The following is a 27,360-nucleotide window of genomic DNA, read 5'->3' as shown; positions in this document are numbered from 1 at the left end:
AATTGATTTAATATACAAATGGTAAGATTGAATGATTTTATTTTGGAAATGAATTAAAGATAAGGATATTAGTGAAAAAATTGTGTGAATAAATGCTATTAAATTTTATTAAATTGTACATATACAAATGTAAATGAATGATTTTATGTTTGGAAAATGAATTAAAAGATTAAGGATATTAGTAAAAAAATTGTGTGAATAAATGCTATTAAATTTTATTTAAATTGTACATATATATGAAGATTGAATTCAGTTCAGTACTTACTAAGCTATTCATGTAGCTTAATATGTTTGCTTAAATGCGTAGGTGATAGATAAGTCTGAAAGAATTAAGGATTGTACTTCAGTTCGGGTCACATCACTCCTCAAGCTTAAAGTTCAAGCTTTGGTATATATATATATACACATTGGATTTTAGTTTGGCATGTACTTAAAAAAATGTGAATTATGTGTGAATGATAATGTTTTGTACTACAAATTACCTCGATTATAATGAAGCAAGAATATGTTCAATGATGAATTTAGTGTTTAAATGTAGCATCTCTTACTCGGATCGAGTGAGGGTATACAAAATAGATGGACAAGCTCAAAGAAAGCTTGTTTGTGCAAACAATTGTGGTTAATTGTGTGCTAGCTATGACATATAAGTATAAATTGATTCCCCTAAGCTGAAAGAGTTGTAAGAGACCAAGTCTGCCAAAGATGTAGATAACTTTTTCGTAGAATGGAGCAATATTTTATGTGTGGGCATCTAGGGTAATACCGCTAAGGTAAAAATTGTCCCTATGTATTTTATCGATGCTGCTCTTTATGGTGGTGTCGTAGGCACATAGATGAGAAACATGGAGACATTAGCATTGGGATTTAGGTGGAGTTCCAAAATAAATTCAAGTTGTAGTTTTACCTCAACTACGCTGAGGATGAGGCTCGTATCAAGTTGCAACAACTTAGGCAACAACCTTAAATTGTGCTCCATTGGCGCATCTTCTATTTGCTAATTACTCTTATATTTTTTTAAGCGCTTTAGTCAGATCCAGTATATCTGTAAAAGTATTTGAATACATATTGTATAGTGTCAGTACTTTTTATTAATTGTTAGAAATTAGAACTGTTTTTCAGTGGTTCAGGGAAAGGCTAATCGAAAACAATGGATCACGAGTGTTCTAGGAGTTAAATGAGTGGATTGGTTGGGAAGTACTCAGGTGCAATATTGGATAACTTAATAAAATGAATAGGTTATTTCAACTGGTTCTTGATTGTATGAAGCAAAAGTTAGGAGGATGGAAATAGAAGTTGTTGTCTCGAGAGGGTAAGTTAAAACTAATTAAATCTATGTTATCAGTTATTTTATATTTATCTTTTCCTATGTAAAAGCCCTAAATTGATAGCATGACAAATTGATAAAATACTTCACCAATCCTAGTTTAGACATGAGAGTGAAAATAAGAAACTACATATGTATAGTTGGAATCGATATGTATACCTAAAGAAGTGGGTGCATGGAGTTGGAATTAAAATAACATAATACATGAATGATGCTCTTCTTCACAAATAAGCATTGAGGGTACTGACAGATCCACAATCAATGGCACAAGTTATGCTTCTAGCCAAGTATTTTACGAATTAAAAATTTTTTATTGTCCAAGTAAGGAATTTGGACTCATGGATATAGAAAAGCATTATGTATACAAGGGATTGGTATTCAAATATAGGATGGCAAGTGTGTGTTTTTATTCTTGTTACTAGCAACATCAATTTCAAAAATATGTCTAGCAATTTAGTTAGGGATTTTCAGGTTTTGAACGCTTAGAGGTGGAAGGTAGACACAATCAAGTTGGTACAACTGGGTGTAAGATTTAAATTTTAAGAGATTTTCAATATTAAAAAAAGTATATCTAGAAGCACAAGTTATGGAGTCAATTCTTAGTTTGGGAAGCATGTAAAGTTATAACTACAAGAGATGAAGAAATTAGAGGCTACACTTACTATAGATTTAATTGGGGTGCACTTTTAAAGATTTAACTTTCTTTTAAAATACTAGTTTTTTTTGTAAATTGTGTGCTCTAAACGTAAACCCTCATTATGTGCTTTGTTTAAGGGAGAACGAAACAATTGATCATCCTTTTCACACCTAATATTTTGCAAGGGTGGTAGTTTGGAAATAATAGTGAAGTTCAAATTGATAATCTTTTAGTCATGACATTATTAAAAATGGATCAACTAATTGCATTATGGTATTATGGCAGCTTTGGAAACCTAAGAATGTAGTCTATTTTTTGAGTGACACCTAGCCCTACGCAATCATAAGACAAAATAATAAGTCTAATGTGAATGTTGAACGCATTGAACTTCGAATAGAGAATGAGGCAGTAATACAACTGATACGGGGTTGCGCGCGGACCAAGATCGAGTTGCCAAGTCACGAGAAACTCCTACGAAAACCCTAAACAATTAGATCTGAAACGAAACAGAAAATTAAAAGATAGATTTGAATTTCAGATCTAAAATAAAATCCCCAAATCAGCAAAGAATCAAATGAGAATAGAAAAATGTTAGGGTTCTGAAACCCTCAAGAGATTGTGATTCTGCCAATTGAACACCAAGATAGTTTTCCCCAAATTTTGACAATCTAATTTCACCCAAAAAGAGTATGGAAAAACCCTAGAAATTGGGATTTTGGGCTGATTCCTTAAGATAGAAAAAGGCTGAAAACACAATAAGAACAGAAAATAGATTAGATAATGATTCAGCACAAGTAGAAATAAAGAAAGAATTGACAGTAAGAAATTAAAAGATAAGTCCTAAGAAGCCTTGAAATCTCGAAAGATCTCACAACTCCCTTCAAACGGCTCTAATCTCCCCTCCAAAGAATATCAATGGCAAGAAGAAGGTTGAAGATGGCTCCCACAATCAAAAAGATTGTTAAAACAACTTCTAAAGAAAACCCAAGAGAAAATCCTTGAAGAACTCAAAGAGAATTTTCACTCAAATCAAATCTGAAATTTTCAATGTAATTGTAATGTTATGTAGAGTGGTTGGCCAAGCCATATAAATAGGCCTTTCAAATGTTTTCCTAATTTAATTAGAACACTAAAACTAAAACTAAAAAAAAACTCCTAATTATTTTAATATGGAAATTCGGCCAAGGGTCTTTTATTTGGGACTCTTGGATAAACATTTAAACTAAGTAAAATAAATAAATAAATAAAAATAAAACTTTACAACTTGGGCCACTTTAACAATTTGGCCTGATTTTCAACTAAGTATGGGTGGATTTCTTGATTGGGCTTGGAATCTTCTTATTGGGCCTTGCCCTCAAGAATTTGGGCTTGTGATCCATCTCCTACCGAAATTGAATCGTTGATGCTCGTAATGGAGATCCAATGCGCTTTGGCTGCAAGATTTGGTGTCTCGGACCAAGATTCCCAATATTTGAAATCTTGATTTTCCCTTTCTTTTGTGTACGCATCTAAGGCCTTACTAACAAACTCCTGGATGGTCCCATTTAGTTTGGAACGCATTTGTCGGGCCTTTGATCTCGTATCATTCCCCCCTTCCTCAAAAAGATTCGACCTCGAATCTGAAAAATCAAATGGGGACAAGTCAGCCACATTAAAAGTAGAACTTACATTGTACTCACCAGGTAGATCAATTTTATAGGCATTATCGTTGATCCTCTCGAGTACTTGGAAAGGCCCATCGCCCCTTGGGTCCAACTTGGTCTTTCTTCTTGCAGGAAATCGTTCTTTCCTCATATGGACCCAAACCCAATCTCTGGGTTCTAGGACAACCCGTTTGCGCCCCTTGTTTGCTTTGTTGGTGTTGGCATCATATGTTTTGGCTATTCGTTGCCTAGCCTGCTCATGTAAGGATTTCACCAACTCAGCTTTCTGTTCACCATCTAAATTAACAATGTGTTCAAGTGGTAATGGCGCAAGATCAAGTACTGTTAGTGGGTTAAAACCATAAACAAGTTCAAATGGAGAATAACCAGTTGTAGAATGAATAGATCTATTATATGCAAATTCAACAAACGGTAGGCATTCTTCCCAATTTCTAATGTTCTTTCCCACAACAGATCGTAATAAAGTCCCTAAGATCCGATTAACTACTTCGGTTTGGCCATCAGTTTGGGGGTGACATGTAGTGGAATAAAGTAATTTAGTACCAAGCTTACCCCATAATACTTTCCAAAAGTGGCTAAGAAATTTGACATCTCTGTCAGAAACAATTGTTTTAGGGATGCCATGAAGTCTTACCACCTCTTTAAAGAATAAGTCTGCTATATGTGTAGCATCATCTGTTTTGTGACAAGAAATAAAATGTGCCATCTTTGAGAACCTGTCAACAACAACAAATATACTATCTCTTCCTTTCTTATTTCGAGGCAAACCTAGAATAAAGTCCATGGATAAATCTACCCAAGGTGAAGTAGGAATCGGTAAAGGAGTGTAAAGGCCATGAGGCATTACCTTAGATTTTGCTTGTTTGCATGTAATGCACTTAGAACATACCTTTTCCACATCCTTCTTCATATGTGGCCAATGGAAGTGTTCTTGCAATATGTCTAGTGTTTTGGCCACTCCAAAATGTCCCATTAATCCCCCACTATGGGCTTCATGAATCAACAATTCTCTCATGGAACACTTTGGTATGCATAACCTGTTTAAACGAAAAAGAAGCCATCTACAAGATAAAATTTTTCAAAAGCAGTATGTCCACAATTCTTATAGATATGGCTGAAATCAGTATCATCATCATATAACTCTTTAATATGTTCAAACCCTAAGACTTTAGCATTCAATGTAGTTATTAAAGTATATCGTCTAGACAAAGCATCTGCGACTACATTATCTTTACCTGTTTTATATTGAATCACATAAGGGAATGTTTCAATGAATTCTACCCATCGGGCATGTCTTTTACTCAACTTACCTTGTCCCTTTAACCATTTAAGAGACTCATGATCTGTATGTATGACAAACTCATTAGGCAGCAAATAATGTTGCCATACTTGAAGTGCACGAACTAATGCCAATAGTTCTTTGTCATAAGTCGAGTAATTTAACTGTGCACCGTTCAATTTCTCACTAAAATAAGCAATAGGTTGCTTATCTTGCATTAAAACGGCGCCGATTCCAATTCCTGAAGCATCACACTCAAGTTCAAAAGTTTTAGCAAAATCAGGTAATTTAAGCAAAGGAGCAGAACATAACTTAGCTTTTAGAGTTTGAAAAGCTTTTTCTTGGGTTTCACCCCATTTGAAACCCACTGATTTCTTTATAACTTCAGTCAATGGGGTAGCAATAGTAGAGAAATCTTTCACAAATCGTCTATAAAAACTGGCTAAACCATGGAAAGATCTCACCTCAGTTACCGATTTAGGAGTCGGCCACTCCTTAATTGCCTTAACTTTGTCCTCGTCGACATGAATACCTTGAGCACTAACTATGAAACCTAAGAATATTAGTTTATCACAACAGAATGTGCATTTATCAAGGTTGGCAAATAATCTTTCAGTTCGTAGAATATCCAAAACGGTTCGAACATGGAAAACATGATCATCTAATGACTTTGAGTAAATTAAAATATCATCAAAGTAAACTACTACAAATTTACCCAAATGTAGCCTCAAAACATGATTCATTAATCTCATAAATGTACTAGGTGCATTAGTAAGGCCGAAAGGCATAACTAACCATTCATACAATCCAAATTTTGTTTTAAAGGCTGTTTTCCATTCATCCCCTTCCCTCATTCGAATTTGATGATAACCACTTTTTAAATCAATTTTTGTAAATATTATTGAACCATGTAATTCATCAAGCATATCATCAAGTCTAGGGATTGGGTGTCGATACTTTACCGTTATCTTGTTGATTGGGCGACAATCAACACACATACGAAACGTACCATCTTTCTTTGGCACCAATAAGACAGGAACAGCACAAGGACTTAGGCTCTCACGAATGTACCCTTTGTCTAGTAATTCCTCCACTTGCCTTTGCAATTCCTTTGTCTCCTCGGGATTGCATCTATAGGCTGGTCGATTTGGGATTAAAGCTCCGGGTACTAAGTCAATTTGATGTTCTATCCCTCGTAAAGGTGGTAAACCTTTAGGGGCCTCACTAAAAACATCCTCATAATCCTGCAAAAGAGATTGAAACACACTAGGCAAATTTTCGTTAATGTTAGATAAAGATAAATAATTTTGCCTAAACCTCACAAGGATACAAGGCTGTTTATTAAGTAGGGCTCTCTTCACATCTTTTTTTGTTGCCAAAAGATTTTTTCCACTCATTTTACCACTAGAGGATTCACTCACCTTTGGGCTTTTTAAATTTTGACTTTTTCCACTACTATTAGCCTCTTTTCTTTCTGTCTTTTGTACTTGCTCTTTCTCCCTTACCCCCTCACAAAATTTTATCATCCTCAATTGATCTTTATATACATCAGTAGGATTTAAAGGAGCAAAAGTGAATTTCTTGCCTTTAAATACAAGGGAGTATCGATTAAGTTTACCTTGGTGTGTAACATCGTGATCAAATTGCCAAGGTCGTCCAAGGAGCAAGTGTGCCGCATGCATGGGGACTACATCACACCATACGTCATCCTCATAATTGCCGAGTTTAAAAGTGACCAAGGACTGTTTCGTAACTTTAACTTCGGAACATTCATTAAGCCACTGAAGGTGATATGGCTTAGGGTGTTTGGTACAAGGCAACTTTAAAGAATCCACCAAATAACTACTCACTACATTCGAGCAACTACCACTATCAATAATGAGTGAACATAAGTTACCTTTAATAAAACACCGAGAATGGAAAATATTGGCCCTTTGGCTATCATCATCTTTCATCTGAATGTTAAGGGTTCGACGAACTACGAGGCATTGAAAATTAGCAAAGTCCCCTTCCTTTGGTGGTTCGACCAACTCGTCGCCATTAACACTGTCATCCACAAGGTCTGGCATATCTGGATCTGTATTATCAGAGTCGGAAGTGTACTCACCGTTATCTTTTAGAAGAAGTAATCTCGTGTTAGGGCATTCTCTACTATAATGACCACGCCCTTTGCACTTAAAGCATTCAATCTCACGAGTCCTCTTCGCACTCGAATCACTTAAATTGGGTTGCTTAGAAGGTGTTTGCGTTTTAGCAGGAGCCCCTTTTTTCCAATCTGATTGTTTACTTCCATTACCCAAAGAAGACTTGTTAGTAACAAAAGGTGGTTTTGAACTCTTAAAATCAGAATTGGAATTGTTACCTCGATAATATTGTGAAGTAGAGAAGGACCCAAACCTTTGTTCCTTTAATTGTTGCTCGATCTCAATGGCTTTGTGAACTGCTTCTTCCAAATCAATGTAAGTTTGTAGCCTCAATGTATTAGCTATCGGCCTGTTCAAACCATCAATGAATCGAACCATAGTTGTTTCTTCATCTTCCTCCACATTAGCTCTCTGAATGAGCATCTCCATCTCTTTAAAATATTCATCCACCGTCCTACTACCTTGGATAAGTCTTCTCAACTTTGTTTTAATTTCTCTATAGTAGTGAGGTGGAATAAACCTTTTACGCATAATCTGTTTCAACTCATCCCATGTCGAAATCTCACCTTCATAATTCCGATGGCGGTTTACCCCAAGTTGAGTCCACCAACTTAATGCATAATCAGAAAATTCCAATGTTGCTAATGCTACCTTTTCATCATCCGGACATTTATAATACCGAAACATGAGTTCAATCTTAGATTCCCATTCACAATAAGTGTCAGGATCATTCTTACCACGAAATTGGGGAATTGTGAATTTCGGTTTTGCCAAAGAAGGTTGTCCACGATCATGAGAATCGTCATCCATTCTAGGGACACGTCGAGGGCCGCGCCTATGGGGCTGGTTATTCCTATCTTCCCTGATTGGATCTTGATATTGAAGTTCTTGATTCATTCGTACCTCATTCAAAGTAGTATTCAATGCTTGAAGGGTAGCATTTATTTGTGTGATTGCAACAGTGTGTCCTTCTAACTGTTGTTGGACTTCCATAAGTGTATCATTATTATCACCTTTAGACATCTTCAAAACCTGTAAAAAATAAACACTCAACACTCAAAAATAAAAGTTAGCAAACCTCACCATTAATCACTCAAAAAGAAAATTCAAATTCTCAATGAGGTCGAATTCAATCTTGTGAGTTCTTTATCAGAGTTTATATCAACCAATTAGAGAGTGTGAACCAAACTACCAAAGAATCCTAATTTGCACTAGGATGCCAAAAACTGACGAGACACCAATTGATTCGTGTTGCACCGAGGAAGAAGTTGTGCACACGTTTAAATCCTACTAACACAAGAAACAAGAAGGTGTTAGATAACGTAAAGGAAGAATAAAGGTAAACAAATGAAAACCTACAGCTAAGAATCAATAAAAATTGCTGAAAACAGAAAACCCGAAAAACTGCGGAGTAACTTGACAACTTCGTTCGAGGTGTTCCCGATCTCCAAAAATCACGAAATTAAATCTGGAGTGTCCTTATATATTTAATTTTTGATCTGGAAAATTTGGGCACCAAATTCAACCCGCTGAATATTTTTTTAATTTTTTATTGGATTTCGTCTTTTTTCAATTTTTTGACTTTTTCGACTTATTTTTTTGCGGGAAATATTTTTGTATATTCAATAACAGTGCCAAAAATATGTATGTAAAATTTCAGATCAATCAGAAAACGTTTACCCACTCAAATGAATTTTTTTCGAAAATTTTTCTGGGTAAAACTGCTGTTTGTAATTTAAAAAATAGAGATCAGTTTAGAAATCAACCAAGAACACCCAAAACGCCCAAAATCTGATACCAAATGATACGGGGTTGCGCGCGGACCAAGATCGAGTTGCCAAGTCACGAGAAACTCCTATGAAAACCCTAAACAATTAGATCTGAAACGAAACAGAAAATTAAAAGATTAGATTTTTGAATTTTCAGATCTAAAATAAAATCCCCAAATCAGCAAAGAATCAAATTGAGAATAGAAATAAGTGTTAGGGTTCTTGAAACCCTCAAGGAGATTGTGATTCTGCCCAATTGAACACCAAGATAGTTTTCCCCAAATTTTGACAATCTAATTTCACCCAAAAAGAGTATGGAAAAACCCTAGAAATTGGGGATTTTTGGGCTGATTCCTTAAGATAGAAAAAGGCTGAAAACACAATAAGAACAGAAAATAGATTAGATAATGATTCAGCACAAGTAGAAATAAAGAAAGAATTGACAGTAAGAAATTAAAAGATAAGTCCTAAGAAGCCTTGAAATCTCGAAAGATCTCACAACTCCCTTCAAACGGCTCTAATCTCCCCTCCAAAGAATATCAATGGCAAGAAGAAGGTTGAAGATGGCTCCCACAATCAAAAAGATTGTTAAAACAACTTCTAAAGAAAACCCAAGAGAAAATCCTTGAAGAACTCAAAGAGAATTTTCACTCAAATCAAATCTGAAATTTTCAATGTAATTGTAATGTTATGTAAAGTGGTTGGCCAAGCCATATAAATAGGCCTTTCAAATGTTTTCCTAATTTAATTAGAACACTAAAACTAAAACTAAAAAAAAACTCCTAATTATTTTAATATGGAAATTCGGCCAAGGGTCTTTTATTTGGGACTCTTGGATAAACATTTAAACTAAGTAAAATAAATAAATAAATAAAAATAAAACTTTACAACTTGGGCCACTTTAACAATTTGGCCTGATTTTCAACTAAGTATGGGTGGATTTCTTGATTGGGCTTGGAATCTTCTTATTGGGCCTTGCCCTCAAGAATTTGGGCTTGTGATCCATCTCCTACCGAAATTGAATCGTTGATGCTCGTAATGGAGATCCAATGCGCTTTGGCTGCAAGATTTGGTGTCTCGGACCAAGATTCCCAATATTTGAAATCTTGATTTTCCCTTTCTTTTGTGTACGCATCTAAGGCCTTACTAACAAACTCCTGGATGGTCCCATTTAGTTTGGAACGCATTTGTCGGGCCTTTGATCTCGTATCAACAACACTTTCGAGCCTAGCCAAAGACTAAAAGAGGGTTTGTAGTGGTCTACATTACGGGTGTTTAATCGGTTAACCGACTCGAAATAATATTAATTGAATTAATCGATTTTTTAAAATTTTTAACCGTTAATTAAACCGAAAATTTTTCAGTTAATTTCGTCGGTTAACCGAATTAATCGAAAATTATATATTTTTTAATTTTTGGTTAAAATAAGTATAAAATTAACCGAATTAATCGAATTAACCGAATTATTTGTATAAAATTATATGTTTTTTATTTTTTTTAGTTTTAGATTTTTATTTTTATTTATTAAATTATTTGTAATTTTTATGATTGTGTTGGGTAATTGGGTTAGGTTGGGTACTTAAGTTAATATATATTAGATTGGGTATTTGGGTTTATGTTAGATTAGATTTGAGTGAATAGTAGGCTATTTATATATTATAATTTTTTTATTATTTTTTTCAGTTAACCGACCGGTTTCGAACCGAATTAACCGTTAACTGAAAACTCAAAAAAATTTTAACTGACCCCCAACCGAATTAGTTCGGTTAACTGCCGAATTCGGTCAGTTAACCAACTTTTTTCGGTTTTACCCGAATTTTGCACACACCTATTCTAATACAATAATTTCATTTTGTAATCTTATTTGTACTCTAGACAAAACTAGGAGCAACAAAGAAATTTTTTTTTTAGTTATATGTATAATACATTTAAATAATTATAATTAATGTTATAAGTATGATTAGAATGGTAATCAAAATATATCTGGATATAAATAAGAATAAATTTAAATAGGACATACATATAATACGACTTAAGTCAGAATAAATTTGTATTTAGAACTCATGTGATTCAACCATAATTTACTTTAAGCCAGCGCCTCGTTGTAAGCTTCTAAGAACTAAAAATTTAATTTTAATATAATTTAAATCTTAAAATTACATATGATAAAATATGATATATGAAATTTGATATTAAAAATTTATAATTATGAAATTTTTATTTAATCAAATTGTTATAAACTAATAATATCATTATTGAGCAACACCATTTTAGCTTTATATATTACATATAAAAAAACACTTATATTTATTTAACATGAAATTAAATGAATATATTTATTTTTAAAATGTTTAAAACTAGATAAAAGCAAAAAAATTATTTATTTAATTGAACTAAAATTAAGGATGGATAAAATAAAACTTCATATACTATTTTTTGAAAACTACCCACAATAAAAAGTATAGGTAGATATAGTTTTTTTTATTATAAATAATAGATATAGATTATAATTAGATAGATAATTAAGTTACCATCATTATATTTTTTATAAAAATAAAAAAAAATTATTTTCAATTATCTGTTTATTCATATTAGTAATCAGTTTCCATATTATTTATTAATTTAAATTCCATATCATTAAAAGAAGTCTAGTTATTAAAACAAAGGGTTTTTATGAATGTATATTAAAGAAAATTATTTAAGCATAAAATTATTATATAGTTAAATACTATAAGGATTTATATATATAAATATGTAAGTCAAAATATTAAGCCCAGTAGAGCGGTGGATCAAAGGTTGATTTCTTCCTTTCCTTTTTAAAAACAACTGAAAGCGGTGATTGCGATCTCAGTTAAATCACGTTAAATTTCAACTTGGATCAAGATTTCGTGTAAGACGGTGACACATGTAGTACAAAATGACCCAAACGGGAAGTTTACAATTATCGAACGGATAATAGTGGATCCACAGAGGTCAAACAGTGGAACCGCGTACACGCAAGAACTGCCCTTTTTTTTTTTTAATCTTTCAAGCAAAAATGAGAACAAAGACCGAGCCTGGGGAAGGAGATGAAGAAAGGAGGAGCGGAAGAACGAAAAAACATCAATAGAGATAGAAAAAGAGGTACGATCTCTCATATTTTCCGTTAAAATTTCAAAATAATTTTGGATGCCAAACAATTATTTTCTGCAAAAAGGAGATACACTTACGATTTCAATCAATATTTCTTTGAAATTGTGTAGTCGCAATTTAATCATGATCTAGAATTTTATCTAGAATTAATTGAAGCTTTTATCTAGAATTTTATATATCATGATCTTGTCTCATATTTTCTTTTCTTTTTAATGATAAATTATAACTTGAAAAATCTTAGTTTGATCTATTTGAATGGATATTCTATCATGTGATATGTAATTAACTGAGCTGGTTCTCTTATTTTGTTTGTTTTCTCCGTTACATTTCCTGTAAAATTTTTGAAAGGGACAATCTATCATGAATTGCTTCTAATCTTAATTTGTGTACTTTTCTATTTCAGGTTAAGTGACTGGCTCCTTGCCGCTTTTGAGCTCTGTAATGAGCTTGGGGGGAAACTGTAGAGTTGCCATTGATTGCTTTTGAGGCAAAAATGAAGCGATATGTTTACATTAATGACAATGAATCATCACATGAACTTTACTGTGACAATCGAATTTCTAACAGAAAATATACTGTATTGAACTTTCTCCCAAAAAATTTATGGGAGCAGTTCAGGTATATCTTAAGAAGTTTTCTTTTCAATTGGAGATTAGTTTCCGAGTTTGGTTAATATTATGCTTTCCTTGGCTTCACAAGCTAAATAAACAAAGCTTGTCATTGTAATGTTATCAACTGTTTGCTATGCTTATTTATTTTGTGCATATATAGACATGATTTTTGCTTGTACCGTGATCAATATATACCTTCTGCCTAATTAATCATTGAGGTTTGATTTTATTTTATGAATAATTGCCTCATGAGATGACTGAAAGGTCCTGTTTAGAGACTCTTACATGGCTTTTGATGCATTTGATGATTCATTCATCAATTGTGCATGATAATGTATTTAGGCTGGATATCATTCTTTTTTTCCTGCTTGAAAGTTGTCTATTTTGCATTTCTTATGCAGCCACTATTTCTAATATGTTATTGCTTCTTATTTCAGCCGGTTCATGAACCAGTATTTCTTATTGATTGCTTGCCTTCAGTTATGGTCACTGATTACTCCAGTAAATCCTGCCAGTACTTGGGGTCCACTAATTTTCATTTTTGCTGTCTCTGCATCAAAAGAAGCATGGGATGATTACAATAGATATTTATCAGACAAGAAAGCAAATGAGAAACTAGTCTGGGTTGTTAGGCAGGGTATCAGGAAACAAGTAAGGGAGTTTTCTGATATTCATTGTCATTTGGTTATTTGATTTTATTTGCATATCATCTGGTTCTCTTTTTCCTTTAAAGTTGAATGACCTCTTGCTTTAGGATTACTTGCTATCGTGTACCTTTTAAACTTTGTAAAATTAACTGTTTGCTTTCTCTTTTTATGTCATTTGCGGTTGTGGCCATCATTTGCAGATCCAAGCACAGGATATTCATGTTGGTAATATAGTGTGGCTTCGTGAGAATGATGAAGTGCCATGTGATCTTGTTTTAATTGGGACCTCTGATCCGCAAGGCCTTTGCTATGTTGAGGTGAATATGCACCTTGTTAAAAGTTGTAAATTCTGTAAATGTTAGTTTGTGATTGAACTATCAGTGTGGACAGAGATGGACTCCAAAATTTTAGATAGCAACAGAATTATGTGAACTTGAGAAATATAGCTTCTGTTGGAAAACTCTATTTTATCGAGTGAATAGATTTGGCTACCTTTTGTACTCTGAAATGTTAGCATTTCAGAGAGAAGAGAATTTAAATCAGCACATGATTCGTTTCATTGTCTCTTAAAAGCCTGAGTGGAATGAATTCATTCGGGAAGATTATTGGATTAAAATATAATTTAAACTTTCACCTAATTGAGACTTGGAGGAGGTCAAGCTCTTAATGTCTAAAACAGAAGAGCCATAGCATATAAAATTGTTAAGAATGCTTACACTGTGTTTATGTGTAGCATTTTTAATTCTTTAAAATTGACCGAGCACAAATTGTCTTGCAGACTGCTGCCCTTGATGGTGAAACTGATTTGAAGACCAGGGTAATACCCTCTGCTTGCATGGGAATAGATTTTGAATTGCTGCATAAAATCAAGGCAAGATTTAAGTACCACACACACACACACACACATATATATATTAATATTAGACACAGACACATTTGTGTATTTTTTATCCTTACATGCTCTATCTTCTTTTTCAGGGTGTTATTGAGTGTCCGAATCCAGATAAGGATATTACAAGATTTGATGCCAATCTGCGTTTGTTCCCTCCATTTATTGATAATGATGTGTGTCCATTGACCATAAAAAACACAATTCTTCAGTCATGCTACTTGAGGAACACAGAATGGGCTTGTGGAGTTGCTGTCTACACAGGCAAGCTCCTATATATGAAATTTCAAGGCCACTGATATATATTATCATTAATTTATCATTGTTATCTATTATTCACCCCTTTTGCCCTTAATATCTAAGTGCTACTGAGCTAAGCTAAAAGATGATGAGAAAGAGCTGAGATATAGAGGACTATGTCATAAAAATAATGTGAACATGGTTAAATAAAAATAGAAAGCAAAATGTGTTTGTTTAACGGGCGATTCATGTTAACAGTATTTTTGAGGAAAAGTTATACATTGTATCGAGACTCATGTCATTTTAGTTGTCCAAAATTGCTTAGCATATTTGACCACCTAAAGTAAAGGTGGTAATATTTTAATATTTTTGGCTATTGCCAGAAGAGATTGGGTTCTGAAACATATCATGATATTTTAGTCATTTTTATGTGGCCTCTGAAGGGCACTGATAAATAAGCTTCATCTAGTATTCAATCTTGAAGAATTTGTAACTTGACATTGTTAGCATAAACATCCTCGGATGCAGTACAATCTTACTTTGTGTTCTCTCCCTTTATGGGTTAGTATTTTTGTTATATGTTCTCATCTTGCTTCAGAAATAATTATTTGCAGCCTAGTAGTCTATTTTAACTTGACTTTAAAACCACATGGATGGCCTGGTTGAGTTATTGATGCTTCGATAATGTGATAGCTTTTCTTTTCTTTTATTTTATTTTCTCTAAACGCTATCTGAACATGTATGGTATGTTATTTTGTGAATATTTATGCTTCTTTTTCTTCCCTCAACTGGCTTCCTGAGTTTTCTACTCTGTTTGTTTTTTTTTATCCTTAGTCCATTTGAGGGTTTCATTTTTCATTCTGATGGTATTAACATCTGTACTGCAGTTTTTGAATTATTTATTCCGTCTTTCAGGAAATGAAACTAAGTTGGGTATGAGTAGGGGCATACCAGAGCCAAAGCTAACAGCCATGGATGCCATGATTGACAAGTTAACTGGTGCCATATTTGTTTTCCAGATAGTGGTTGTTATGGTTCTTGGTATAGCTGGGAATGTGTGGAAGGATACAGAAGCAAGAAAGGTTGTCAGAAATTGCACTTGCTAGCTTCAGTTTCTCATCTATTTATTATCATCAATAATCATATTATATATTCTTTAGGCTTGGTTGATAACACATTTTGTTTCCTTTAATTCCAAACTCAATGCAAATTTGCATGGAGTCTATACTTTTCAACTGAACAGGAATCTATATTAGCCTTCTTTTAGTTGTAGGGAACCTTTCTTTGTACAAAACTGATCATTTGGCTTAGTTTTTCATCTGTATATCTACTGCAATATGGTCTTAAGTTTTAACATCTTGAGAGGACCCCTTTTTACTGCTATCCTTGAAGTGAATTTTAGTTCTTATTAAGAGAATATCCTAAAATCTGTATTATGGCATAAGATCAGTAGATCATATAGTTCAGGGGTGAAAATTGTGGGTTTTGCTACAAACAAATTTTGTATATGCACCAGGCAAGGTTGTACTCTTTTTCCTCTGCAGTGTGATTTTATCTGAGCCTTTATTTTGGAGTGTGTAACTTCAAGGGGTGTCCAGATGTTTAAAGCCATGATCAAGCTTCCCCACCTGCCCATTTACATAGTAATTTGTAATTAAAATATTAGCTGGACTTGGCTGGAGCCTAAATACCTAAGACCAAGCCTCTGACCTTAACCTGACTGGATCTTTGGACCTGGGCAGGTTTCTAGCCCCAGGACACCTGTGAAATTCTTCCACCTTTATTTCTTTCACATTTGATTGCTGCTCAGTTGTCTTTACTCCATGCATGCCTGTGGTTTTCCATATCATTTTCTTGCTTGTTCTTGGCTCTTAATTTTGTGATGAAGCTTTGCCCCCCCCCTCCCCCGGCCAAATTTATGTGTCACAATGTTTTAACTTTGTAGAAATGCCCACTTTCTTGTTGCAGCAATGGTATGTGAAATATCCAATTGAAGGTCCATGGTATGAGCTATTGGTCATTCCTCTTCGTTTTGAGCTTCTGTGTTCCATCATGATACCCATATCTATTAAGGTAATTTATCTGAAAATGCTAATGATTTTGGATTGTTGTCCTTAACTTTTTAGTGGTGTGAACCTGGATTGTACTGAACAGGGCAGCTTGCTGCTAATAGCCACAGAAGATTCTTAGCTAGAATTCTTGTCCTCTAGAATGGAAGAGATTGTTAAGCTAGATCCAAATAATGGTGCAACAGTGATGTGAGTTTTGGGTTTAAATTATTAATAGTCCATGGCATAATTATAATATGAGTAGAGGTGCATCACTTAACTAACTTGTAGACTTTAATTTATACAGTGTATGCTTGCTGGTTGAATTAAAACCCTACCAAGGTAGAAATGTTTTAGTTCATGGATATTGCACATAAATGCAAAATCTAGTAGGACGGTTGTAGATATGTTTTTGTTCAATCATGTTATTGTTAATAGAAATCCAAGTGGGTGACAGAAACCAGTTGTAGTTTAAATTATTATAGACATATCATTGTACTGATGGTTCTAGGTAATAGCTCTTGGATTAATGGTTTATTTCCTATTACTATTAGGCTGGGTGGTTGGGAGATGGACAGTTTCTTTACTTGAAGCTTAAGGTTTCAAATAGTTAGGAATGAAGTTTCATCTTAAACATCCTTATCGTTGTTACTGCTAATCTTGAATTATCTGCTTCAGTTTTGATTCATTTCCATATACGAGTTCTTTCTCAGATATCTAACCTTGTTAACCATCGGGCCTTTTCTTTTGCAGGTCTCTCTAGATCTTGTGAAAAGTTTATATGCGAAGTTCATTGATTGGGACGCTGAGATGATAGATTATGAAACTGGTATTCCTTCCCATGCAACAAAGTAAGTATTTTTTTCCCAAGAAATCCATCAGCAGGAGTGTCCTTTCCAGTGTATGAAGCTGCTAGCTAAGTTGATATCACTCAAACTAAATATTATCTATTCAAATGTTTAAGTGATGTTGGAGTCTTATATGACTTAGCCACACTTTTCTTTCTTTTGTTCTTTCTTTCTGTTCCTCTTTCTCTTCTTTGGTTTTACTTTTTTTTAAACTCTTTATCTCTTCCTTTTTCTTCTTACTATATTATTATGTTATTTTTACCGTAAGAAACATTTTGAAAAGAAATTTATGCAATTATTTAGCTATATAGTTGGATTCTGCCATAGATTTTTAGTGAACATATATATTTAAAAAGATCGTTTTTTTTTCATGCGGCAGCACAGCAATAAGTGAGGACCTTGGACAAGTTGAGTACATAATGACTGATAAAACTGGAACACTAACAGAAAATAGAATGATCTTTAGAAGATGTTGCATTAGTGGTGTTTTCTATGGAAATGAGAGTGGTGATGCACTGAAAGGTTTGCTATCTACTTTTCTCCTTCTTGCTTGTTGCCTCATCTTTTCTCATTACTTATTTTATTCCTCCAATCCATTTTTAGCTTTCAATTCTGTTGAATGAATATTTCCTTTATGTCATCGGTATATCTGTCTACCATAAGGCAGCTGTCTACATTTGTAGCCAAGAGCAACTTGTCAAACTAAGTTAATCAATTACCTTTTCCCTTCTCCCTGAAAACCTTGCTGAAAATGATGAAAAGTATCTTCTTTAAATATGTTTTCTTGCTTCTTGATTGAAATAATCAGGAAAATTTGTCTTTTATAATTGAGGTGGTCCAAAAATGGGAATGAAATTTAATTTTGCTTAAGTTTTATAAAACGGGAATGGAGCTTCCACGCTGGTTCTAGTAAGTGTACTCTTGGCGTCTTGTTATTTTGTACATTTTCTGATACTTCATTGTGCTCTGGCACAATGCTTCTGGCTGCTGATGTGATGTATTTTTTCTGGCTTTCAGCAATTCTGCACATCTATTTTGCCCAGGCCCATAAGTTATGGAAGGAAAAATGTTTAACCATTTTAAGCAGTGTGTGACACTTTGTTAATTAGATCAGTAAAATATGTACACTGAATATTGTTTTACCATCTTTATAATATAAAAATCTGATTTATCTTTCAAAATGTGCTTTAGTAAGTTATTCTTTATGGTTTTGGTATTTATACTTGGAAATAACATGATTGACTTGAAGCAATTTGCATGCTTTTGGATAAATGAGGTCAATACTTTTGATATCTTATGCTTCTTATTGTGCTTGAAATAGTTTGAAATTCATGTGGAGGATCTTTAAATCAACTAGTGTTACTTTTGGTTTTCAAATATTGAGGACAATTTTCAAGTAAGAATTGTTAACTTTGATGATTATGACTAATTTTGCCACTGGTGCACAGATATGAAACTGCTTAATGCTGTTGCTGGTGGCTCTCCTGATGTTGTTCAGTTTCTCACAGTTATGGCTATATGTAATACTGTTGTTCCTATAAAGAGGTGATTCTATCTTCTATCTTGGTTGCGTTTGAGCTGCAATTTAGAGATAGATCCATATAACAGTATCATAACTTGTTCTCGGTTTTGAAATTCTAATATATCATCCCAACCTTGTTTAATCTCTGTAGCAAAACCGGAGCCATCTCATACAAGGCACAATCTCAGGATGAAGATGCTCTTGTTAATGCTGCTGCTCAATTGCATATGGTTTATGCCAATAAAAATGCAAATATTCTTGGTAAAAAACCTCCTTTTCTTTTTGGTGTACAGAAGTTGATTGCTGGTATGATTATTTATGGTTTTCCCTATTAAATACTATAGAGATCAGGTTCAACGGTTCTGTGATTAAGTATGAAGTGTTGGAGATTTTGGAGTTCACTTCTGATCGGAAAAGAATGTCGGTGGTTGTTAAAGATTGCCAGACTGGAAAAATTGTACTTTTGTCAAAGGGTGCAGATGAAGCAATTCTTCCTTATGCTTTTGTTGGTAATGTTTTTATTCTATCTTTTGCTCATCTTAGGACTTTCAGAGAACGTTTTAAATGCATCAACTAGGTTATTCTGTCTAATTCTATTTATTTGATGGTCATTGGCAGTGTTGCTGCATGATTTTCTTTTAATTATTTGATGATTGTTGCCTCGATCTGCAAGGACATCCTTTTCCTCTTTGATGAATATCTTTGGTTCACTAGTATAAATAATCATCGCTATCCTGCATGGCACAATGATCATGTCATCAGTTTGAGGATGGGGTGTTGGAGGCTTAGATCTTGTAATAAGTCCATGTCGCCCGATATATTTGTTTCAACTTCAAGTCTCATCCTTTTCATTTCATTGCCATGAACATATATTTTATAAAAGAAATTGGAATTTATTATCTTTAATCTATGTTCAGAGTTTGCCATCCTCATATTAGTATTTCTTGTAGTTCTTTAACATCCTTGTTGGGACTTCATTGTAATCATAGAAAAGGGCTTACTAAATTTGTAGGAACTAGAATTCAAAAAGTTGCATGTGGTGGCTTCTTTTTCATTACAGGCTGTTTTCATTATAGGTTATGCATATAACTTCAGGACCATGCATCAATAATCATAAACGTGATTTATTCCCTCATCTTACTGGCTTACTAATATATTTTATTTGTTTTAATGGCGGGAAGATTTTTGTGGCTTGTAATGTACCTTTGTGACTTACTAATAGAATATCTTGATTATGGCATGTTAGAAAATATAATCATTCATTAAAAGGAAACAAATACTTGATACTGCATCAGTTGGCTTTCTATATGGTAAAATCATTTCTTTTTCAGGGCAACAAACAAGAACATTTATTGAAGCTGTAGAACAATATGCTCAATTGGGGCTTCGTACTTTATGCTTAGCTTGCCGTGAATTGAGAGAGGACGAGTATCAAGAGTGGTCTTTGATGTTCAAAGAGGCTAGTAGCACATTAGTTGATAGGGAGGTGAAGTACAATCCAATGATCTTTTTTTGTTCTATTTGTTTCTTTATTTTTATTTTTTTCTGCACGCTTTTGGTCAAGTTTGGTGATAAGTGACTTAGTTCCTCTAGTGTCCGCATTCTGCAGTGGAGGATTGCTGAGGCTTGCCAAAGATTAGAACATGATTTTGAGGTTCTTGGTGTTACCGCAATAGAGGATCGTCTACAGGTGAAATTGAGCTATTAAATCCAACTTTCATGTGTAAAACTTTTTTCATCTATTTTTAAGTCAAATATACGTCATTTCCATGGAATACTTTGGATGTTAACATGTTGCCCTTTTAATCTTTTTAATTATTTTAGGATGGTGTACCTGAAACAATTGAGACACTCAGGAAAGCTGGAATTAATTTTTGGATGCTGACCGGAGACAAGCAGAATACTGCCATACAGATTGCTCTTTCTTGCAATTTTATTTCCCCAGGTGGATTAAATCATTTACATAAATCTCAACTCTTTGTGTTAATCACATGTCCTGCTGTTTATATTATTGTTTCAAATATCTTGGTCAATGAGGACTTTTCTTGGTTCCTAAATTTTTGGAACTAAGCTACTTGTATGATTTGTTGCTTGGATTGAACAACTACATTTCTTTCAAGTTTTCATCCTTGCATCTCTCCACATACCAAAAAATGCTTCATGCATTCTTATTTTTTCTAATAAAGATAAAAAAAAGTGTTAGATTCAAATATAAATAAACATAAAAAATTAGAGTTTAGCTTTATCTTCAAAATTTTAGTACCTGAAATCGTATACTGTATGCCTTTCCTTTTATGTTATTAAAGATTCTTAAATGTCTTGTCATATTTGATTATCATTTTTGGTGTTTGATGCCAGATTAATGATTAAGCTGAATGTAATTGGCGGGGGCAATAATTGAGGTTTTGGTTTGTTAGAAGGGTCATTATGCATTTTTAGGTGATTGTCTGGTGGAGTTGGTCTTTTGCTATCAGTCTTGATTCTATTGGTGCCACAAGAAATTCAGTTGCTTTAATAAATGAATAGAATGTCACAGTTTGAATTCTCATCAGTTGTTCGTTTCACGTTTATGATGTTTCCTCCTTCCTTCCAAATTATCAGAGCCAAAAGGTCAGCTTCTTCTAATTGACGGAAAAACTGAAGATGAAGTTTGTAGAAGTTTAGAGAGAGTTTTGCTTACAATGAGGATAACATCTTCGGAACCTAAGGTAAACCTTAATGCTCCATCTTTGCAAATTTATGTGAGGGGTTCTCGTGTTATTTTTCTTTCTGGCCACTATTCTTGTGTGTTTGCGATCTCCGAATTGCAGTTAATTGTAGAATTTTTTTATTTTTTATTTAAGTAAATCATCGACTTGATTAAGGGCAAATTTTCTGGCTCTAAACTGAATTGTGATTCTGAAAAAAAGATTTTAGAGAGCACCTCACAAGCACAGACAAATGTTGTTAGGTTTCTAATAGCATGTAACTAAGAACAAAAAAATACCATTCGTTAGAAAACCTAAGGTCCTTGTTAACTTAATCAGATTATCAAAGTAAGAAGCTCAGCGCTTCAGCTATGCACTCTAAATTGTTGAAATGGGTGGATAAGCAATTGTCACTAGAAGTGGACAATGTGTGTGAGGCCCACAAGGCTTATTCACTCACATACGTGTAATCCGAAAATAAATATATACTTTCTATGAAAAAAGAAAAGAAACAGTAAATGGTTGGCTTATGTCTAGTGATTCTAAGCTGATGATAATGATTTTTATTTCATCTCCTCACATTCTTGGTTGAGTATTTAATTGAAATTCATGCTACGTTAAAATAATTGTAAGAAATGGTACCCTAAACAATCTTGTAAAGAACCTTTCTCCTTTTCTTTTGCTTCTTTAGGGTTTAGTTTATTTTACTACTCATAGGAAGAATTGCTTGGTAAGTTTTTATCTGTCTAATGTTTAACTCACAAGGTTTTATTCACTATTGCATTTATTTCCCTATTTTTTACTTCTTCAATTCCGTGCAGGATGTGGCATTTGTTGTTGATGGATGGGCTCTTGAAATTGCACTTAAGCATTATAGGAAAGCCTTTACAGAATTAGCTATTTTGTCAAGGACAGCTATATGTTGTCGTGTTACACCGTCCCAAAAAGCACAGGTTTTGATTTTGTTATTAATTTTAAAGTATTAAATATATTTTGGATTGTTATATACTTATATTGAGCTTGTGTTACAACTACAGAACTTTCTTAGTATCTTCTCCCTCATAATCATATTCATCATGCTCACTTATTATTGTTATTATTTATTTTCTATAATTTTTTCCTTAAAGCTCATGGTAACCTCCACTGCTGTGCTAAGAATATTCTGAAGCAAAAAGATAATCTTAAACTTTCTAAAATAATCGGTGGTCCATAATACAAAAGTCTTGCCACTTTTGTAAAGGAAATTTTCCTAGTAGAAATATATAAAATAGAATTCCTAAAATTCTCTAACCAAAATACATAATGTAATTAAGATTTGAAGAGGATGTATAGCTCTCACCCATAATAGTCATGAATATGATCGTTATCTACAGATTTCTCTCATCAAACAACACTCTTGGCTTAAAACTGATATTCAAGCTAATTAATGAAGAAAAAAGGGGATAAATCCAGACTGCTGGCATTTGCTGCATGTTCTACTGATAAGAACATCCAAGAGCATTAGTGGGGGCAGAATAAATGTCATGCATGTTAATCTTTACAATCGATATACCTTTTTTTCCAATCTTTTATGTATGAGCTGCACCTTTCTTCCCAAAATGGAGAGGAGAATAGGAAAGAACCGTTGGATCTCTCTGTATGCAGACTATAGAGTATTGGTACTACTATGAAGCAGCAAGGGGAAACTATACCTTTAGATTTTCCTGCTTCTAAGAAGAAATGTTGAGTGAACACTGGCATAACTTGGCCCAATGCATACTGGGAGTTCTATGTACCAACATAAATGTAAATCTTATAATAAATAAATAAATAAATAAAAAGGAAAACGTAATTTGAGAGTTTAAGACATTGTTTTGGTAGTGTTTTTGGAAGTGCTATCACCTCTCATTATGAAGTGTGAATTATTATTGCCCTAATATATTTTAGCTAGACCAGCTTCTAATGTCAATGCTGTGACCTTAGGATTTTTAGAAGTACATATATTGCGTGCTCTAGTTTTCTAATTCTCTTATTGTCTTTATCTCATTGAATTTTTTACATTATTAGGCTGTATTTTGCTTTGTTCTTAAGGAGTTAATCTTATCCCTTCTAATTTAAATTTCTGAATATTTTATTTGTAGTTCATTACCACTATTTATAAAAGATTATATTCATTAGTTATAGCCTTCTTTTATTTGGAAATGATGACTTTTACACCTAAACGGAACTATACTTTTGGCAGCTTGTTGAACTCTTGAAATCATGTGATTATAGAACATTGGCTATTGGGGATGGTGGAAATGATGTGAGAATGATACAACAAGCTGATATTGGTGTTGGCATTAGTGGAAGAGAAGGGCTGCAGGCTGCAAGAGCAGCTGATTATAGTATTGGAAGTGAGTATCTTTAAATATTTTGAAAGCCTTCAGGACTGGTTGCCTATTATTTATTTTCTTTTTTTCGGTTATTGAACTTACGGCGAAAATTGTTGTAATTTTGAAAGTTCTCAACCTATATGCTATTCAGGCAATAAGTTGTCATTATGATAATGAACCTAAAGGAAGATTTGTTGTTATGACCCCTCAGGAAAATATAACATTTATGAGCATAAGATGGATTTTTAGAACTATTTCTTGATGATAATATACTATTTGATGGTTTTGAAGTGTTCTAGTTTGGATAAATGTGCTTATGACGGGCATTGACAGGAGAGTTTAGAATTGTGCCAAGAATGCTACCTAGTTTGGATAATCATGGGCATTTGAGATGTTCTTTTTTTTTTTTCATCTTCATTGTGGAGTGGTTACTTTTTATCTGTTTTCTTTTCCTAAATACCTCTCTTGGTTGCAGAGTTCAGGTTTCTCAAAAGATTAATACTTGTTCATGGCCGTTATTCCTACAATCGTACAGCATTTCTTTCCCAGTATTCCTTCTACAAGTCACTAGTTATATGTTTCATTCAAATTTTGTGAGTTCCTAAATATGATGTTCCTCTTTTTGTTGATTTTATTGAACTTGATTCTCACTTAAACTTGCTTATCATTAATTTTCTGCTGACACCAGAATACATCAGTTTCTCTTTTATTTCAGGTGTCTCTGGAACTAGTCTTTTCAATTCTGTTAGCTTGATGGCCTATAATGTTTTCTACACTAGTGTTCCTGTTCTAGTCAGTGTCCTTGACAAAGATCTTAGTGAAGGAACAGTTATGCAGCATCCACAAATTTTATTTTACTGCCAAGCGGGAAGGTTTACTGTTTCTCCGCCTTTTTTGGCCTTTTTTCCCCCTCCTATATAACAGGGTTAGGAAATGGGACTAGAGAATTGGTTGTATCCTTTTAGCATACAACCGTGTAGACTGCTGGTTATGGTCATCTAACTGATACATACTTGTTTCTCTAACAGGCTTCTGAATCCGAGTACATTTGCTGGATGGTTTGGTCGATCTTTGTTCCATGTGAGTGCTATTCTTTATCAAAGCATCTTGACTGATACTGGTTGTAAAGTAATTAAAACAAATCTGAAAACATTTAGTGATCCATGACTGCAGTTAAATCTTAAATCGGTGGTTGAAACTCATAATCAAAACATCTTTACTTGATATTGCTTGTTGATTTATAACATTTGCTTTATTGTCTCATCAATTAATTTTGTGGGGATTTGCAGGCAATTGTTGTGTTTGTGATCTCCATACATGCTTATGCTTACGAGAAAAGTGAAATGGAAGAACTTTCTTTGGTGGCACTCTCAGGATGTATATGGCTGCAGGCTTTTGTTGTGGCTTTGGAGACAAAGTATGCTTCCATTTAAATGTAGACTGCAGTTAATATGTTGCATTTCTGTTTTCTTTTCCTTTGTTCCCCTTCACACAAGGTCTTTTACTCCAGCTTATAGAGGGTTAGAAAAATGGCATATCATATAGTTTGTCCTCGCTTGAGAAGCAATGTAAAATAGTGTTGCTCCATAAGTGCTGTTAAGGGGGAGTTATACTTTGTAGTTCATCAAAATGCCATGGCTTGCACCCCCCACAGGCCTGGAATGTGCATCTTGACCCATGATAAATAGCTCGTAACCAGAATTTTTAAAATGGCTTCATGATACCGCTTTTAATATATTTAAATATCCTGACTTGCTGAACTTTAATTGGTGCTTGCAGTTCCTTCACGATATTGCAACATCTTGCCATATGGGGGAATTTAGTTGCTTTCTATGTAATTAATTGGATTTTCAGCGCAATTCCTGCATCAGGGATGTACACTATTATGTTCCGGTTATGTAGGCAACCTTCTTATTGGATAACTATGTCCGTAAGTTTCACTCTCTCTGCCTTTTAGTTGCTTTCCTTTTGATGTTAGAGGGAGGAATCCATCTCCATTGTTCTCCCGTTAAATTAGTTGATTACTGAAATTTAATTTCTCCACTTGTCAGCTTATTAGTGCTATGGCTTCAGTTTGAATACTGGTCTGTTGTTTTGTCTTTGTTTCTCTTGAACAGCTCATAGTTGCAGCAGGGATGGGTCCGGTTCTAGCTTTGAAGTACTTCCGGTATACATACAGACCAAGTAAAATCAATACACTTCAGCAGGCTGAACGAATGGGTGGGCCGATTCTGACTTTAGGCAATATCGAGCCGCACCCAAGACCGATGGAGAAAGAAGTAGTTTCTCCCTTGCAAATTAGTCAACCAAAGAACAGAAACCCAGTTTATGAACCTCTTCTATCGGATTCACCAAACTCTTCAAGAAGGTCGCTGGGATCAGGAGCTCCTTTTGATTTCTTTCAGTCGCAATCAAGATTGTCTTCAAGCTATTCAAGGAACTGCAAGGACAATTGAGGTATACAAACAATGTATAGCTAAATACATGATTTACATTCTGAGATACGGCAGCATTCATTTCAACAAATTGACGTTCTCATTTCATGTAAACTTAGTAAGTAAATTATTAATTTTGTGACGCTTGGTACTGAGATTAGGAAGAGCTCTTTAATCCGAATGTTGTACATTCCTTCTGTTTTAAAATTTTCATGAAATATAATAAATAATGGAACCTAAAGTTTCATACGAATTTCAAGATGGATTGCCTGAATGAAGCAACAGATTTTTGTTTTTGTTTTAAAGTATGTCCGCTGTATATAAAGAATTTTTTAAAATTGTGTTAAAAAGTTTCGTCGGTTTAAAATGGAATCAGATTAACAATCATAACTGTGATTTCTTATTTTTAAAAGTTTCAACAAGAGTAAAAATATGCAAATTAAAAATGAAGGTAATGCTTCTGCGGGAGGAGTGGTTCGAGATCAAGATGGTAATTGGATTTTGGGGTACACCTATTATTTGGGTAGATGTTTACCTTTGGAGGCTGAACTTTGGGGTATCCTTGATGGAATTCTTATTTCATTAAGCAAGGGTTATAAGAAAGTCAAGTTTCAGACAGATAATCTTGAAGTAGTAAAGATTTTGTCCATGGAAGAAATTGAGGATTTCGGCACTACTTTGATTCGAAGAATTAAACGTCTTTTAAGTTATGAAGGCCAAAAGGAAATTAATTATATTCTTAGGGAATGTAAACTTAATTGCTGATCAATTGGCAAAGATCAGTTCCTCTTGGCAGACACCCCTCCAGATTTTTGAAGTACCTCCTGATTTTATAGCTACAGTTATCCAAAAAGACCAAGCTTTTAGAGCTTCTTAGGATTTATTAAGTTGTAATCTTGCTTTTTTCGCCAAAAAAAAATGAAAGTTTGTGTCGCATTTATTGTGATTGTAGAGGTATAATCAATTATGATAAATAATTGTAATTCCAAACATAATAAAACTAAGTGACAGAATTGGAAGTGCAAAATAACAATCCTGATTGTAAACCCGTGCTAATGCTTGGTTATGTATAAACTTCGATCGTAAAGCTCTGCAGCTGATTGAGCATCTTCTTTTCTTTTATAAATAGT

The 27,360-nt window shown here is 33.8% G+C and overlaps 1 protein-coding gene across 2 annotated transcripts; it reads left to right on the top strand.

Moving 5' to 3' along the window:
- Positions 1–11,597: 11,597 nt before the first annotated feature.
- LOC107934718 (phospholipid-transporting ATPase 2) lies at positions 11,598–26,483 on the top strand. 2 transcript variants are annotated; one of them, XM_016867211.2, is made up of 25 exons: positions 11,598–11,940; positions 12,353–12,567; positions 12,998–13,211; positions 13,408–13,524; positions 13,986–14,078; positions 14,186–14,360; positions 15,252–15,418; positions 16,305–16,409; positions 17,138–17,235; positions 17,612–17,754; positions 18,681–18,777; positions 18,906–19,015; positions 19,099–19,263; positions 20,086–20,240; positions 20,364–20,444; positions 20,579–20,699; positions 21,356–21,462; positions 22,263–22,394; positions 23,663–23,816; positions 24,271–24,388; positions 24,494–24,667; positions 24,824–24,875; positions 25,085–25,212; positions 25,575–25,725; positions 25,913–26,483. In XM_016867211.2, the coding sequence occupies exons 2-25, from the start codon at positions 12,443–12,445 to the stop codon at positions 26,249–26,251; spliced, it is 3,321 nt and encodes a 1,106-aa protein (XP_016722700.2). In that variant the 5' UTR covers positions 11,598–11,940; positions 12,353–12,442; the 3' UTR covers positions 26,252–26,483. The 2 variants fall into 2 exon arrangements, 1 of the variants encoding a protein (XP_016722700.2); XR_001694005.2 differs by lacking the exons at positions 25,575–25,725; positions 25,913–26,483 and having other exon boundaries at positions 11,622–11,940; positions 24,494–24,720; positions 25,085–25,163.
- Positions 26,484–27,360: the final 877 nt, after the last annotated feature.

The sequence above is a fragment of the Gossypium hirsutum genome, chromosome A12 (assembly GCF_007990345.1).
Source record: "Gossypium hirsutum isolate 1008001.06 chromosome A12, Gossypium_hirsutum_v2.1, whole genome shotgun sequence".
NCBI lineage: Eukaryota > Viridiplantae > Streptophyta > Magnoliopsida > Malvales > Malvaceae > Gossypium > Gossypium hirsutum.
The sequence above is the reverse complement of the archived record's forward strand: the minus strand, read 5'-3'. Positions and strand labels throughout refer to the sequence as shown.

What these genes read in the sequence shown, in the direction of transcription:
- LOC107934718 (XM_016867211.2), top strand. Translation starts at nt 12,443, where the DNA reads ATGAAGCGATATGTTTACATTAATGACAATGAATCATCACATGAACTT. An exon ending in GGCAGGGTATCAGGAAACAA is followed by an intron (nt 13,212 to 13,407) that starts GTAAGGGAGTTT and finishes CATCATTTGCAG; the next exon opens with ATCCAAGCACAGGATATTCA. An exon ending in ATATGTTTCATTCAAATTTT is followed by an intron (nt 24,389 to 24,493) that starts GTGAGTTCCTAA and finishes AGAATACATCAG; the next exon opens with TTTCTCTTTTATTTCAGGTG.